General features: G+C 35.0%; 1 protein-coding gene across 1 annotated transcript; it reads right to left on the bottom strand.

Moving 5' to 3' along the window:
* Positions 1-1,024: 1,024 nt before the first annotated feature.
* LOC132553648 (uncharacterized) lies at positions 1,025-7,145 on the bottom strand. Its single transcript, XM_060217908.1, has 6 exons — positions 7,091-7,145; positions 6,756-6,926; positions 5,602-5,775; positions 2,512-2,742; positions 2,028-2,300; positions 1,025-1,176 (listed from the first exon to the last, which is right to left on the bottom strand). Exons 1-6 carry the CDS (start codon positions 7,143-7,145, stop codon positions 1,025-1,027), a joined length of 1,056 nt encoding a protein of 351 aa, XP_060073891.1.
* Positions 7,146-17,819: the final 10,674 nt, after the last annotated feature.

Raw genomic sequence — 17,819 nt, forward strand, 5'->3', positions numbered from 1 at the left:
TTATGAATGCAAGTGTTTTCGTTTTCGAAAACGTAGCTTGACATCAATCCACTTTTTAAGACTTTTTTGTACAATATTTTATGCTCTTTCGGACAATTCCAAAGAAAATTTTATTTTCTATCACCCTTCAAATACAATGTATATATATTGAGTAAACTCATTTATTTTGCGTCATTTAAATATAGATATGGTTCATTTCCTTATTTCTTTATATTTATGTTGCTGGAGTAGCAAGAACACCTTGATATATTAGAAGTCAACACTGTCCATTATGCTGCCTTATTTATCTATAATTCCATTTCATAATATTTTTATATTCGTATCTGATGTTTTCAGTTTTCCTATTCAATAGCCGTACTTTTCTTGTTTTAATCAATCTTGCCTGTTATTTTTGTCAGCACATGGAATGTTAAGGACTTCAGTATGTAGTGGTTCATGTTGGTTTTAACTTTACACTAAATTAGACTTAAATTTCAAACTGGAATCGTATTTGAAAAACAGCCGCTGACCGCATCCAATCCAATTAGCATTTCGCTTCTTCATTTCTTCCTCAAGATTGTAATAGGCATAACTATGCAAAAATAAATATATTGGAAACAGAGACGACCTTGACCTGCCCTATTTTGATTTAGACATTTGTCAGTATTATGTGACTGGTTTGTGGTTTACGCTGCCTTTCTAAGCCTGTGATATTGCAGTGTGATGACACTATAAACGTGTCCGAAGGAACATTTAGATGAACCTTAGATGTTTATATGTAAATGAAATGATGAATGCCATCGTAGGGAAGGAACAAACAGGCTGTCCATATAGATAGTTTTAATGTATGCAGAGAGTAGGTAAACATGTAGCAAATTCTAACACAAATGATATTTACCAACCTCATGTTGACTGACCAAATTAACAACGCAAAAGTCATCATGTAGCAGCACTTCTCGTTTACAAAATCCAATTTATTTACAGATATTGTTTCATGTACACAAATATACGCCGCGGTAGAGTTAAGAACTAAACAGCTGATTCGTCAATCGTTTTCACACTGACAAATAGGACAGCCGTTTGCATCTGTTTGGTAACCTGTCATGCAAACAGTGTCACAGTCAAAGATTCCCGGGCACAGTACCATCCCAGTACTCTGGAGTGGAGTCGTACTGGGATCCATTATGGTTGTTTTGTCTGCAATACAGATTCATTCTATTGTTATCAAAGACAATTTTTAGGTAAACTAGAAATTCGAGAATTGATGTGAAAAGTGTAGAGATTCAGTGTTAAACAGATAAAAGACACTGAGTTACATGCAGTGCAAGTAGAAGTTTCGCGCATTCGTCACGATTTGACTAGAATTGGTATTGGACCTGAAGGACGCATTTTCTACTTTATTACGAGTACGATTATGTATCCAAACAAGTGAATAAAACAATTTATTGTGATCAAATACACTGAAAAACATGGGTCTGTATGTACTATTTGCAAAGAAAATTAAAAAAAAAAAAAAAAAAAAAATGAAAAGGTATCAAGTGAAGATGAACTCAACATTGTTTTTCATTTTCTTTCGTTTTTCAGCACATAAACTTTGATTAATTTCACAACTACAATGTAGTCGCTATCTACTGACTGCTCAAACAGAATAAAACATCTCAATATCAATGTTTTACGTTTTGTATGGATAATTACATGAAAATATTTTATGTTAATACAGTTTTTTCAAGGTTTATTCTGGTCAGTATTCCTAGATAATTTCTTACATCACCGCATTGTCCAATCTAACGTGACGTCAAAAATGACGTTAATGTTATTGTGTCATAACATAAGATAAATTTTCTATTGGAAATTCTTGTTTAAATATTTCTCTTGCACATTGTCTATGTTGTTGACTGCTGTAGGAGCGCAACGTCGAAACACTTATGGAGAAAAGACGGCTTAGATATTGATGTAGTATTAAAATACGATTTACTTTAATGTTGACTGGAAATATGCCAAGAAAAAAGAATCGATAAAAAAAAACAATATCATGGTTATAATACTACCATTATCGTCCATGCACGCACATACTGGGCATGCATCATCGTCTGTCTGGTAACCAGTGTCACATGACAATGCGCACATGAAGTTTGCTAAGCACGGTTTGCCAAACGGAGGTTGGGCTGTTGTCATAGCAACAGTCTTTGTCGATCTCAAAAGGGTGGAAAGTGTAGTTCCTGTGGAAGTTTCCAGTGTACTATCAGAGGAATCGTAAGCTTTTGATGTCATTTCCGGTTTGTCTGTGATACCATTCAGTGCCTGCAGGAATTTGGATAGCTCTGCACGTGACAAATTTATCAGTTAGGCAGTGTGTAAATACTACGGACAATAAAGGGAAAATCTGTAACGTGCCTCACTTTAGACCACAAATTAAATTATCTTTGAAATTTTGCTTTGAACAGATACACGAAATCCATCGGAAAGTATTGTTATTTCTTGTGTAAAGTACGAATTTATAGTTATATTTTGCTTGAAATAAGGATTTTCTACCTTGACCACAATAGCAGTTCACACAGCCTTGCGAATCATACAACCTCTGGCACCAAGGTGGTGGCGCCATGCAGGTATATGGGGCGGGGCCGCAGTCACTTCCGGTGCCGTCTGTGTTAGGAGGGTTATGTCCCCCAGCACTACCCATAGATCCGGAAAGGCCTCCGCCATACATGCTATTTGCTCCGAACATAGACGCCATGGGATTCATAGGGCCTACCTGCGAACCTCCTAAACAACAGAAAGAAGATAAAGCTCACGACCTAAATAACAAAGGAGGGTCGGTAGGGTTTTCTTACATACCTTTATGGATAATGAAATACAGAAGACGCAAAGATTTCGGTTTGAATCTGTGTTGGCAGATGGCGTTAATTGTATCGAGGTTTTGCTGAGGAATTAGATAAACTTTCGACATTGTAATGAGGTCTCGAAACAGACAGATTTTTTTTTTCTAGACTAATGATCTCTAACTTGTAGTCTATGTTTATATCACTAGGTTTTATAAGGGCTGAGAAATGCCAGGAGACATTTCATAAATCGGAGGAGTATGAAGCCAGATGTTAGAATACATTTCATTTAAATCATCGCACGAAAGCCAGCATGACAATATGTGTGTTAGTGAACGTTCAGCACGGACTAAACGTCCTCTGTCCAGTCACTGTCAACCCCTACACGGCACCTTGTACTTAGTACCTCGACAGAGCAACATCATACCTTTCGAGTCTATATTACTGTTTCATATCAGACTGGCGTTAGTGCCAAACAATGAATTAAACTACATCTTACAGATGTTTGGTCTTTCTAGGACTCGTCAGTGATGCTATATCATACAACTGTTTCGTCCTTCTAGGACTCGTCGGTGATGCTACATCATACAGCTGTTTCGTCCTTCTAGGACTCGTCGGTGATGCTACATCATACAGCTGTTTAGTCCTTCTAGGACTCGTCAGTGATGCTACATCATACAGCTGTTTCGTCCCACTAGGACTCATCAGTGATGCTACATCATACAGCTGTTTCGTTCTTCTAGGACTCGTCAGTGATGCTACATCACACAACTGTTTAATCCTTCTAGGACTCGTCAGTGATGCTACATCACACAACTGTTTCGTCCTTCTAAGATTCGTCAGTGATACTACATCACACAGCTGTTTCGTCTTTCTAGGACTCGTCAGTGATTGTACATCATACAAATGTTTCGTCCTTCTAGGACTCGTTAGTGATTGTACATCATACAGCTTTTTCGTCCTTCTAGGACTCGTCAGTGATGCTGCATCATACAGCTGTTTCGTCTTTCTAGGACTCGTCAGTGATTGTACATCATGCAAATGTTTGTCCTGCTAGGACTCGTTAGTGATTGTACATCATACAACTGTTCCGTCCTGCTCGGCCTCGTTGGTGATGTTACATCATACAGCTGTTTCGTCCTTCTAGGACTCGTTAGTGATTGTACATCATACCGCTGTTTCGTCCTTCTAGGACTCGTTAGTGATTGTACATCATACAGCTGTTTCGTCCTTCTAGGACTCGTCAGTGATGTTAAGGCCTAAACTATGAAGCCTTGGATGCGACTCGGAAAATCCAAAGTGATCGATATAGTCAAACTCCAAATGAGGAAGGGCATTAGTCCTATACTTCAAGAAATAATTTTCAGATACCATATATTTTTGTCCAGTACATGTGTATGTTCTGAACGTGCCGCCATTTGATGAATTAAAACAAAGAGCATACTATCGACGTTTGATCTGTGAATGTAAATGCTTTGTTTCGAAGTTACGCAACAGAGTAGTATAAAACTATTAGGTACGAGTTAATTTGTACGGTAAAAACAAGCCTCATTGAATTGAAATATTACTATTGAGAAGTGAACGCAGGATATGATAGCGAATAACCATTATAGATTGGAAAAACAAGGTTCTTTGTTTAGTTCGGAAAATCTCTCAGATTTATGTCGTTGCTTATTGTTTTCATGTAAATAGACAGTGGATTGGATTCTATGGTCGTCATGGTGATCTCATTGAGAAATGATGTATTTCTTTGTGTGACATGAAGCTGGACGTGTTTGATGCCTGTTGATTCCATTGTTGTATTAGAAAACGTGGCATTTACTTACTTGGATTGACCAAGGTTTACATGGCGGGTGTCGTCGATGAAGCAGAAGACGCTTACTCTTCAAGAACACATGGTCTTATTATCCTTGTACTTTTACAGGAGTCTGTGTGTAAATCTTTCTTTTGTTCATGTTTGCCCAATTTTTATGCTATTTCAGTTGAAATTGTGATTATGTTGCCATGTTCTACATTAATAACCTTCCGGTTCTATTGTTAAACAACAGTTTTGACTCTTAATGGTTATAAGTGACTCTAAGATCGCAGCATCTCGAGAAGGTATTTTAAATAAAGTACCATACATGTACGTATATAGCCATATGACGTTTTAGTCTCGAAACCCTAAAAAATCAGAAGACTTTTAAAAAATGTAAGCATTATAAATACTTCATTTCCAGATCTTAAAAAAGATCCAAGCGTGATCATGATGAGAACTGAAGTGTAACATTGAACATTTACTTTTTAAATTTTAAATCCGAATGTGGTCTTATACGTGTCAACACGTGATATTAGATAAACCTAATCACACGCACAAATTATATTTTAAAACAAATAACTATTTAATGTTCATGTATATATTTCTTATGTTTCTCAAGCCAATGACTTGGTTTAAACAAATTTAATACATATTTTTTATCATCGGCCAGGTAGGTAGATCAGCCAAGAAAGGCTACAATAGTGCAATAAAGAAAGAAATTCAATGAGTGTTCTCGCGTTTGAACAATTGATTAAAGAGTGAAAAAGGCACAAATACGAGAATTCATAATCATTGTTTTTTAGCACCATGAAGTAATTTTAGGGGTTTTCCAATCAAAGCAAATATTATTTCTTTCGCACATTTCCTTCGGTCCGTACTACTGCAAACAAGAATGAAATGGAATTTGTTTACGTAGTGAAAATACATCGTAAATGTAAATATAATTTTGAAAAAAAAAAACTGTTGGGTTTAACAGAATGAATATAAGAAATATCTTAAGATTACCAAACCCTGGATTTATACCGCCCATAGACATCAATCCTGCGCCTGAGTTTGGACCAAATCCTTGCGCATTGGCGCCTGATAACATGTTTAGGAATGAACTGTAGGACTGTGGCGTCATCTGTTGGTTGTGATTGGGAAGGAATGGCGACTTATCATCACTATCCTGTGTATTTCCTGCTGAGAGGAAAATGACAAATTTTAGATTACACATCAGAAAAACAAGATATCGCATAGCATTTGCAGTTTTCTTACATAAAGAAGCAAGCAAGCAGAGAGTGGTTTATGTGGTATGTCTAGTCTCTCTGAAGACACCATACGACAGCCAACTCTATCTCATTAACTTTATCTGCGCACAAGATGCAGCCCAACTAATCCTGTAAGTATCTTTCAGCGTGAAGGTAAAATCTACCCATTGTAATATAAGACATTACGATAAAACGTAATCGTCACAGGAAATGATGACATACCCGTTTCCTATAATATGTTACGTAGGGACTAATAACCAGTATGTCTGTAATCTTGATAAGCTTACACATCGAATTTGAATCACGATATTTCTGTCTCGCTTTATGTTTTATGTTTTCTACAGAGCTTATTTTGAAGAAAGTGAACGCGTTCCTCTCAGATTTATGTGAGATACTACCGTATAGCCTATTTTTCGCGGTAATGATATTTTCAGTATGTTACGCTACATTTCAAAGACCGCAAAAATTTAGTACGCGAAATAATGAAACACACTTGTTTAAGATGTCCAGTGTGGAAAATTTAAAAAAAAAACAAAGTATATTTCTGTCGTTTTAAAGAAAATCGTGTACATTTATACTCGCGAAAATTATCAGCTACCAAGCAATATAGAGAAGTATTATTCCTGTCCCCTGTGGTAGTAACACGTTTCTTTACATTAACAAGTAATCTAGCGCATAGACAATTAATTGTTTGTTAACGTGAAGCAATGAATACATTTTATTTGTTTGTTGTTCGTCCTTAATTACACCCGACCAAATGCTATATATCTTGTTGTCGTGTTTACTCTTGTAAATATGAATCAATGAACGGATTGATAATTGATTTGATAAGCAAAAGGACACGCGGACAGGTTATTAAATTAATTAATCAATTAGGGTAATCAATATTCTCTATTTACTGATGCTTACCTTGTTTTCCACATTCGCATTTAGAACATCCGCGATTGTCTGTCGTCCGTCTGCACCACGGCGCCGGAAGACACGACACCCTCGCACCAGCACAACCATCACTTCCGGTTGTCGATGATCCACTTCCGGTTCCTCCACTCATCATTTGGGATATCATATTGTTGAACTGTGCTGTTAATGAAGAAAAAAAAAGCGCAATTTGTTCAATGCCGTTTTGCACATGCGTCAATTCATGATCAAAATATTTCCTCACAAGTTAAAAAAAATTATAATAATTTGACTGCATTTCCATCAGATCAGGTCAACTTTCAGCCATGCTATTTCTCGCTACTTACCTTTTATAAAAATTGGTCCAAAGAAAAACAGCACGAACAATTCCAAACCATGCATTCTGGGAATATATTATGTATTGCCAGACTTCAGACCTTCAAAACACAACAAATGTCTCGTCACTTATATATAGAGTTAAATTGAAATAGCGAATTTATCTTATCATAGTTCATTACAGAATTAACTTTTTGTTTTTATGATGATAAAACTGCAGATTACAAGATTACAAGATGCTTTCACTCAAATAATTTTAAATTGAAATGGGAATGGTATCATTTGTACAATAAATTTCCTCAGTCGGGTCAAAAAACTGTTCAATATTCTTTTTATCAAGAACGGACATGAAATATAAAAGTTTTGCAAAAATTTGTATTGCTGAAAGGTATCTCTTGACATTTTTATAAAGTTTGATTCAATTGAAGACAAACTTTAATTAATTATGGTGTATTGAGAATTTTAAAAAAATACCCGCTATCTACAATTAAAACCGGGAGATGAATTATTTACGAAAATAACGGGAAAATAAGATATCGGACATACGGTTATAACTAAATTACTCTCAATTGATTATGTTTGATCACAAGATGTGTCGATTATGTAACAGTCGAAACAAACAATGGTTTTGTAAATACATCTGAAAGGAAACATATATATCAGATTACGTAAAAAACCGAAATAGTAACAACACAACAAGTACCTTGATGTACAAGTAGGAAAACCTGACCGGAGCATAAGGTTCTGACCTTTGATCAATAAGGTTTTACCCTGATATATGTACAGATCCCATTACTGTGAAGTGCTACATACCTGCTTTGTTTTCATATATAGAGAATATACGTTATAAATAGGCGTCTTCACCCGGTCTGACATTATAAAAACCACGGTACCATATCACTGTATCACGTTTACATGGATACTTACCATATTCACAGTAGTTTGTAATATCATCTTATTGTGCTCCCCAGGGGTCACGTTGATTATAATTAAAGCGACACATTCTGTTCAACGGCACTCGTCATTACCGTTCATTTTATAGAGAATGATTGTGTTGTCTAAAATGTTAACTAAATTTCTTCATTATATTTTTTCTTATCCTAGTTGTTTGAAAACGTGGATATGAGACTATTTTGACATCGATCTTTTCTTTGATGTTGTTTGGTTTTGGATTTTTTTCACAATTTCTTCGCCCTAGTTACTCTTGTGTTTGTGAACCGTAAAGAGTTTGTTAGTAATTCCGACTATGAAGAATTAGAAATCTAATTAATTCATAATTATTTTTTTTAACTAATCGTCATATTTTCTTCAAATCCGATGAATCTAGTTGATAATAGATCGAAAACCTGCAGTGGATGAAGAATATTATTTTGTTAGATTTCCACAATATAAATTATATATAAATGCGTTTGTATGAATATGTTTCGCAATTACGGAACTTGTCATGAAAAAAAAATATGTTGTAAATCTGATATTACTGCAGAGTTACCATTCGTTAGGGAATTCCTTTTCTCGCCTTCACAGCTACTGTACCTCAGAAAATGTTAACACGTGTAAAGTGTGGTAAACTAGGCTCGAGAGATAGTAAGCTTATTCTATAGTGGAGACCGTGTGCCTTTAAAGTGGCCGAAGATGTCTTGGGTCTCGATAAGACCACGTTCCTGTATTACTGTCCGAGTTTGCACCTGCCCATCCAGGTATCTTGTAGTGTAAACAAGTAGGATAAACATCACGATAAACAAAAACAAAAGGTGACACATTCCCTCTCTTTATTATGCTATTTCAGTATTTCATTCTAATTGTAAACAATTGTAAGATTTTAACGACATTGCGAGAGTTTTCAGCTTGATCAACTAATGCTTATCAGTATGGTGTGCACAAATATAAGCCTCAATTGGTGTTCATTTTAAGACCAGAGAATAATTCGTAGAAAATTATCCTGGACGAGCAAATGACCAATTCTTTTCACATCTGCTCGAAGAATCAAACCCAGATCACGTAGGTAAAACAGAAATGTATTATAAATCTAACATTGGATCATACGGGAAAATTTGTCAGTTAAAAAATCTTGAATCTCGGATATCGAAAGAAAAAAAAGCTTATGTTAATAGAGTCTTAATTCACACTGAACGTCTATAAACAAATCAAAATATGACCAAAAGAAAGATTGACACGGAGACTCCTAAAAAATACCTGAAGGATAAGACAACGTCTTCCGGTCCATTAATAGTTTACATACAATGTTAATGATTTGATATCAGATTACACTGACCAGATATAAATGTGATCTATGTTTTCATATTTGTTATCCATCTGTACTGTGTTTGAAGATCTAACCATCCCTTGTAAATATATAAGGTAGGAAACATATCTCCGAAATATGTCAACACAGAGATTTCTTCACAAATCATTTAAGGAGTACAATGTATGGAAGTACCATTCCTTATGGGGCAGTTTTCAATATTTTCAAGGCTACCATGGAACCCTAATGTAAAAATGTCAAACTCCATTCGGTTCCAGAGCAGTTCCTCGAAATATTCTTCATACGTCAATCCAGGGGTCTGGTAGTTTTTTCAAGCGAGTTTTCATGTCGGATTTTTCATTTGTTACCATAGAAACAATAGGTAAAATCACTGATTTATGCATTCCTAGAGTATTTTCTCCCGAAACCCTTTCAAATTTTCCCACTAAACTCACCAGTAAAGTGGTATAGTAGTATATTCTGTTGTAAAGGAGTTCTCAGTTGCTATATTACTTTGGTCACCATGGAAACAATTAACTGAATTTCGTCTTCTATAAAAGGGGCTTCATTAAGGTTTATACACACACCCTCTTGTTGGTTCGATAAGACTTGATCCGCTACATGATGTGAAAAGAAACTAGAAAATACTTACACGTGAACAAAGTCATAATCCAAAGGAATCAAACAGAGGAAAAGCATGAACGAAAGAAAGATTTTCACGGAGACACCTGAAAAGTACAAAGAGAATAAGACCAGGTGTTCCGGAAGAATTGGCGTCTTCAGCTTCATCGACGACAGCTGTCCTTAGCTAATTTATTGACCACTCAGCATGCCCGCCTACATTCCCCTCCCCCCATCTACACACCCAGTCAATTTGAATGAGAAAGTAAGCAAGTTCAATGTATTTCAGTATTATGTGATTATATGTGCAATCAATAGAACAGATCACCGAAAATATGTCATATTTGCATTTTTGCATTGTCAATACCTTACTTCGCACGGTTATATTGCAAGATGAGAATATCCCTCAAGTCATTATACATTTGTTCAACATTTAATCGTCAGGTATATTATATAGAGCAGCAGTTCTTACAACACAACCAATAGAAGATAACTCCACCGTCACCTTCATCAGACAAACGGCCGATGTGAAGTGTACCAGCACTGAATTACGTAGTGAAAGAGATGGTAAGGATTCGAACACCTTTTCTGTTGTGATGTAATCATTTGTACACTTAGGTCGAACATAATGTGACGAAATGGTAAACACAGATTATAAAACTTGAAGATAATGTACTGTGGTCTATTCGTCTACGCTTTGTCAGGTATTGTATGATTGGTTTTTCTGTCTTCAAGCAAATCAGTGAATCTTATTATTTTTTAAAATGTTTTATTTCAAACGGTTTCTGTATTATTATAACAAAATCACAATAAAAATAACATGCTTCACACTCAAATCGTTTTGTATGGTGATTGAAGATTTATTTACAGTTTGACAGATCGAAAGGCCTTAAACCATATGCTAACAACGTCTTCAGTTTCTATTTACAGTTTGTTCATTGAAAGGCGATCGGTTATCTGGACGTACACTGATACAACCTGGTTCATCCAACAAGATAAATAAATAACAGATACAAATGAATTCATTATAAGGAAATTAAGTGAAAGGTACTAAACGGTTGGATTTCGTTATTTATCTCCATGGCTTTGATTTCGGACAAGCTTTGTGATACTTAAAATTAGACGAGTCACAAATAAAGCAACTTTCTGATAAAACTTGATAATTGTTCGGAGATAGACGGGTTCATCATGTGACCTTTCCGTTTATGCAATTTTTAAAATACTGAAATGAACAGAAAGTACATATGTTTTAATAGATGTTTAAATGTTACAATGCCGTTCATAAGGTAAGAAATAAAAATCTTGCCATTTAGTCCCCTTAAGAAATGTTACATTGTTAACACATCAAAAGTAGGGAATTAGTAAAAACGATCTAAAGCTTGTATATAGATTCTGTCTTCTGATTACTTTTCCTATCTAGTAACTTCAGTATGGTATTGTTTTATGTTTCGTTATATCATCAGTTCTTACCGTCATCTTGAAAGCCCTGTTGAAGCTTGATTGTGATATATCTCAAGCTCGCTTTACCACACACGTTCTTCTTCGTAATCGCAGTAACTTTGAAAATAACTGGAAAAGGAAACAAACACTCATCTTCGCGGGGGAAAAGGAATATTGTACGATGTGTCTTGACCTCCAAACTGAATTGTGAACAACGTAGCTGTTGCTTGTTCACATACAATGGACCTGTTACGGCTTGAAGATGTGAAAGCAGTCCACGTAAATATATTTCCATTCATTTCCCCCTTTAACTCTATGTTAACCAGATGGGAGCATATCAGGCTATACACGCCCATCTGGTCAAGCGTATGAATACACATTTTTAGTCAAGGTGAGGTGTCACCAAAAGTAAACAAACATGGCTGACTACAACTTCCGGTTTTAAAGGAGTCATATACATGTACACTAATTATATGTAATGCTATGTCCTCACACATGCAATACAATGAATGTTAATTCAACAATAAATCTAAAATAAGATATACATATATTTTACACATACAATATACCTTTAAAAATTAAAAACAAAAAGCTGCGGACTTTGTTGCCCTTCATCCGTCGTCTGCTTCAGAGTTAGATGATAACCATGGATTCAGATTCATCATCTTTAAAATCTTGGTCTCCAGCAACTATGAACTTGTGGAATTTCAAACTTGAGCTACCAGAGTCAGAAGAAAACAATGAACTTAAGGATAATGAAGAAGACCTATTATTAAGTATGTCTTTTGAAGAAATAAAGTCTCTAGCATTAATGTCCACGGCATCGCCTCGTGGTTTGACGCATCACTACTGTTTACGACAATATTAGTTCGCATAGCTACTCGTCTTTTTTATAGTTGTGTTTTATTACTTTAAATTAATTTAAAAATAACAATAGCATTCCAAATAAAAGTCGTCATCATTAAGGTTTTGTTTGTATGTGGGTTTTTTTCTTACTCCACATGGAACTATATTTTAAGGAACTATATCATTGCTCCTTCCGTTAACAGATTTGATGACGTCAACCCTACGATAAGCGAGAAATTCAAACGCTGTACTCCGTGTTTTCATTTTATTGATCGAAATACATGTCTAAAAATGGAAATATGAACAATAAACTGTTGCTAATGTTGTCGGCGGTTGGTGTGTTATTTGTGATTAAATAACTATAAAATGATATCTTTCTACTGGTTCCAATTGTTCTTACTGTGACTATCAATGCATTCCAATGTTTTCATGAACGTGTTTGGATCTTCTAATGGGGAAAGGAATACGTCTACGTGTTGTGAGATAGCATTTAACATAATGGAATGTCCCTTCTCCTGCATATCCATGTCAACAGCTTCCGGTTCGAAGGTAGGTGTACTCTCTGTAGATCTCTTCATAATGTTCCTGGCTATAGGGATATCCCGAACATCTCGTACTTTCTTCTGTCTATCATGCTGTTTGTAAATACTGGCTCCAAATGTCACAAAGACGTTACACAGAAGAAATACTGCTAGGGAGATTGATGTCATTACCTAGACGAGAAACCAACTAAACGTGTCTGTTTAAGTGTTCTATAACAAAATTATCACCGATAGCCGCTACATTTATATACAAGGATACAGCGCATGCGTATTTAAACTTAACGACTTTACAAAGGCATATAATTTGTTATCTGCCAACGTTCATGAAAACAGTTCCAAGAATACTAGCTAAGTAGAAAACCACTTTTCCATATATGGAAATGTTTTGAATCTTTTCTATCATTTCTGTAATCAGTAATAACCGGACAGCACGTAAGGTAAGTGTTAGCTCCAAACTACATGTACATTCAACTGTTACCAAAGGGTAGCATATACTCGATATGAATACAATATGGGTGCGATATAAATATAATGTCACGCGTTGTTTTAGACACCCGTCTTAGACAACGTTAGTATGTTTAAACCCCTAATTTCGCCCCTGCCTATTGAAGATAAAGACGTCTCTGAGAACGAATCTGTGACTGGCTGTAGTATATAATGCTGTATATGTAGCAGACGACGTTGTTCAAAGGCAAGCCGTGGTTATTTCGTAATTGAAATGGCGCCATAATTGAGTTTTTTCCATTGTGTTTTCTTTCTGACGATGATTTGATTTTCAATTTTCCTTTTTTGTCAAAATTAAAGAAAGAAAATAATTTTGAATAAAATCTGAACATGTATGCAAGCTCTGTATATTTTTTGTTACTGCCGTCCATATTTGTTTACATTGGAGACACTATCAGCTGTATTCATACACCGACCTCATCACTGTAAATTGTAATATACAGTCTCATATACTACAATTTGGTGTAATAACGACATGAAGGCAAATGCAATACAGAATGCAACTATTTATATATAACGCGTAGGTACATTTGTGTATTGGGCGCATATAGTGCAGTATAAGCTTACACATACAGGTATAGTATTCAGATAGACAACGGTTAAGACCTTTACATGTCCGTTCTACGCAATGTTTCTCCTAAGTTCACGGCTCATACGTTTATTTATAAAAAGATACACTGTTGCAATATCAAGATTTCAGTGACGTCAGGTTATTTACAACGCCCCTGTATATTTTGCACCCGCGAAAATGTTGGAAGGACGACAGACAAACGACAGGGTTTGGTAGAAGCTCTTCATTTTTTTCAACGAGCTGAGATAAAAATTGTGCAGGGGCATCCTTTTCTCAACAGGATCATAATTCAACCACAAGTTCCATAAAATTAGCTTAAAAGCGTAGATTGGGGATGAGTTTGTTTTACTTTTACAAAATCACAAAAGTGAACTCACATAGACATGATATGTGAACTTCGCCATATTTCACATTTGCCTATGTGTAGTAAATAACGTTAATTTGGTTAAAATACATGTTGGAAAAACCGCCGAAAAAATTTCAAAAGGAGAACAATGTTATATTGTACAATGATGGATTTAAGCCTATCATCTGAGACAATATTTATGGCCCTGATTTTTATGAAAAAGAATAAGTAATGGTGTTCTATATCAACACAAAAAAATCAAGAAAATACCAACATGGCAACATGGTCACAATTCAAACTCGAAATCCATAAAACAAGGGCAAAATATAAAGATTCACACGGATATTCATGAAACAGAATAAGAAGAATAATACCATATGTTCCATAAGAGTACGCGTCTTCTGCTTCATCGACGACATCCATCATGTAATTCTTGGTCAGTCCAAGTACGTAATGTCACGTCCTGAGATGAGAACAAGGTTTACAACAATGGAACCAACAAGCAAACTAACGATCATCAAATACGTCTAGCTTCATATCGCACAAAGAAATAGAATGGCAATCATAACACTTCCCCATCAGTTCTTCAATCTGCATCTTTTGAACGCTTGTGCTACCAGTTTGTCAGTAAGTTGACGACTCCTTGCACCAAAGGAGGTTTTAAGTTTTAAGTTGGACAGACATAAGTCTGTTAAGGATGTGTATATTTCAGTTCTGGCTTGTTTCGATCCTTTCTGACTCAAACACATTGTACATTTTCCGGCTCATCTTCATAGCTGACATACGCCACATAATCAGCATCGGTTCTATGCATTTTGACATTACAGAAATACAGCTATATTACTAAATATCTAATTAAACGATATTATTGCAATCACTGAACACTTAATTATTTTCAGAAATACAGCATATTTGTATGTCTTCTCAAACCCGCTACATCCGATATTGGTAGGAATGATTCATAGCAAATTTACCATGCATTTGATCATTCGTGGTAAAAATGCATTTATATTTTTGAAATTCGAGTGTAAACCTTGTTATTATAAATGACATATCACAAGATAAAAAAACAAAAATACGAAAATAATCTAACATGTCATTCGGTGCAGACTATACACGACCGTTGTTAACATTATAACGTCACTGGAATATTAAAAAAAATACAGCGGTATATATTTTTTATGAATACACTAACAATACGTTAACTTAGGAAAAACATTAATTCCTACACGTTCATGTTCTTTAAATTGTCACTTATGTTAAATAATAGGTATTTAAATAAACCCACAAATGAAGAAGATTAAAATGTCTATATTGTTTTATTTGTGTGAATTGCCAGGATTTAATGAAAATGATATATACATGCCATTTCTATTAAATCCATACACGAATGCCAAAATTAATTTCGGTTGATAGTTAATGTATGAAATTTCTGAAATTACACTAGTTTTCTCAGTCGAGCTATTCATTGTGTTTACTTAAAGTAAACTGAAGAAAGCATTGGATAATTTCAATGATAAAATATCTACAAAGCAATTTTAAAAAACAATTTTTTCTAATCCTAAAAGCGTTCTTAATTTGTGATATTCAGTTTGTGCTGTACAAATGATAACAAGAACAGACATAACAATAAAGACCATTTGTATCATCAACACGGTAGCTTATGTAGAATTGTCTACAATGTAATACGGAGGGTGAGATGTTTAAACATAAATGAGAAATATCTTCTCTGTCAAACTTTACAGGATTTACCTACCTTGATCTTTGTTCTCGATAACCTTCTGATTTCAAAGTTTTCGTAAATTCCTTATAAAACCAAGGTCGTTAGGATAAATTATACACTGTTCAGTCTATGTACATTAAACAAACAACATACTCCAAATGGACGTGTGAGGTGACATTTGTAACCCTGATCGATCTTGTTATCCTTTGAGGTTATCTTTGTGACAATCATTTTAAACTTTTTTTTCTGTACAAACATCTGACAACAAATAACACTAGTCAATCAGAAAGACACACACATGTATAAATACCCACCTCACCGAATCGGCGTATTTTCTTAATCGATATGTAAAACAACTCTGACGTCATCACAGGTTTTATAAATTTCATTTCGTGTTGTAATGACATAAAAAGTTCTCAGATGTTGAATATTAAAAATAAACATCGACTTGAAGCAAGATTTCAGTATACAAAGATTTATAATATTATATATGTATTCCAACTCCCTGTTACCTGTATAACTGGTATTTTTTTGTCTGGTTTAGATGTTCACTTCTCTAGAATATCATAAATGTTTTCGTTGTAAAAGTAAAGTAAAAGTTTATAAATCTGATAAGGCATTGGGTATTCTATAACACTGTATTGAAATAAGTGAACAAGCTTTATACAATTCAACCTAACACTGGTATATGTGCTACTGTCAAGAGGAAGTCTCACGTTGACTCATGAGACACTCTTCATCCACACATAATTATATTGTACAAAGATAATATTTCTTTTTATCTGATATATTAAATTGTACCATGAATTTGTTATTTACCATAAGAGTTCATGTGTTTGCAAGCAAATCGTATGACATTGATATAGTTCGTATTGTGAGTGCCCTTCTCTTGTGCTGTTTGGCCCTAACCTGTATATTGATGTGTCGAACAGCATTACAATACAAAACAATCAATTAAACTTGATGTCTGTTCCAGTTAGATACGGGTTAGTATCTTGATTTGCGCCAATACAACTATGGCTGAAACTGCTGCAAAAGCTGATACAGGATCCTGCAGAACCCTTCAAACATTTGTATTAAATTCTGTACTGTTGTTTGTCTTGCTGTATCTCCATCATGTAGTGCAGACGTATCCGGGTCATCTTAAATAGCAACACAGACCTATAAATATCATACACAATATATGTTAGGAAATTATTTTAATCATTATCAGTGTTAACACATCTAATACGGAATCCTGCAGAATCCATCAAGCATTGGTATGAAATTCTGTTCTCTAACTATTTCTCCTACCACGCAAGCTTAAAATGGGCACTATTACTATATTGCCTAATGTTATCAGTTCTTACCGTCTTGTTCTAAGTCTAGTTATAGTTTGATATAGATATGTTTTAAGTTCTTTTCCCCACACTTGTCGGCATTTCCAACAAAAATCTCTAAATCTGTAACTTTGAGAATAGCTGGGGCAGAATACAAACACTCAGCTTCACTGGTAAAATTTGAATAATTTTCGATGTTCCTTGGTCTCCACATCGAATTCTCAATATTATCGATTATGACCGATCCACTACTGGCAAATTTGTATGCCTCGCGTACATCACGGCTTGAAGATGTGACAGCAGTCCAAGTAAATACAGTACTGGTCTTATAGTCATCAGTATCAAACATTGCTCCACAATATGTTGTCTCTTTGAAATCACACAATAATTACACAACTTAATATGACGTTCCGCATCAAGGCGCACGAACCGTAGAGACGATCTGTTCTGTAACGTTTTAACACGCTACTAAGGCTGAAATGAAAATCTACATGAATTGTGTATAGTAATTTAATGTTTTCATTGAATTTTTCATATGAACGATGTTAACATCCTTTTCGCTGTCGACGTCGAGTAAATTATCGTA

The sequence above is a fragment of the Ylistrum balloti genome, unplaced genomic scaffold (genome assembly GCF_031769215.1).
Source record: "Ylistrum balloti isolate Yb309-2 unplaced genomic scaffold, AGI_CSIRO_Ybal_v1 Utg370344, whole genome shotgun sequence".
In the NCBI taxonomy this organism is placed as follows: Eukaryota; Metazoa; Mollusca; class Bivalvia; order Pectinida; family Pectinidae; genus Ylistrum; species Ylistrum balloti.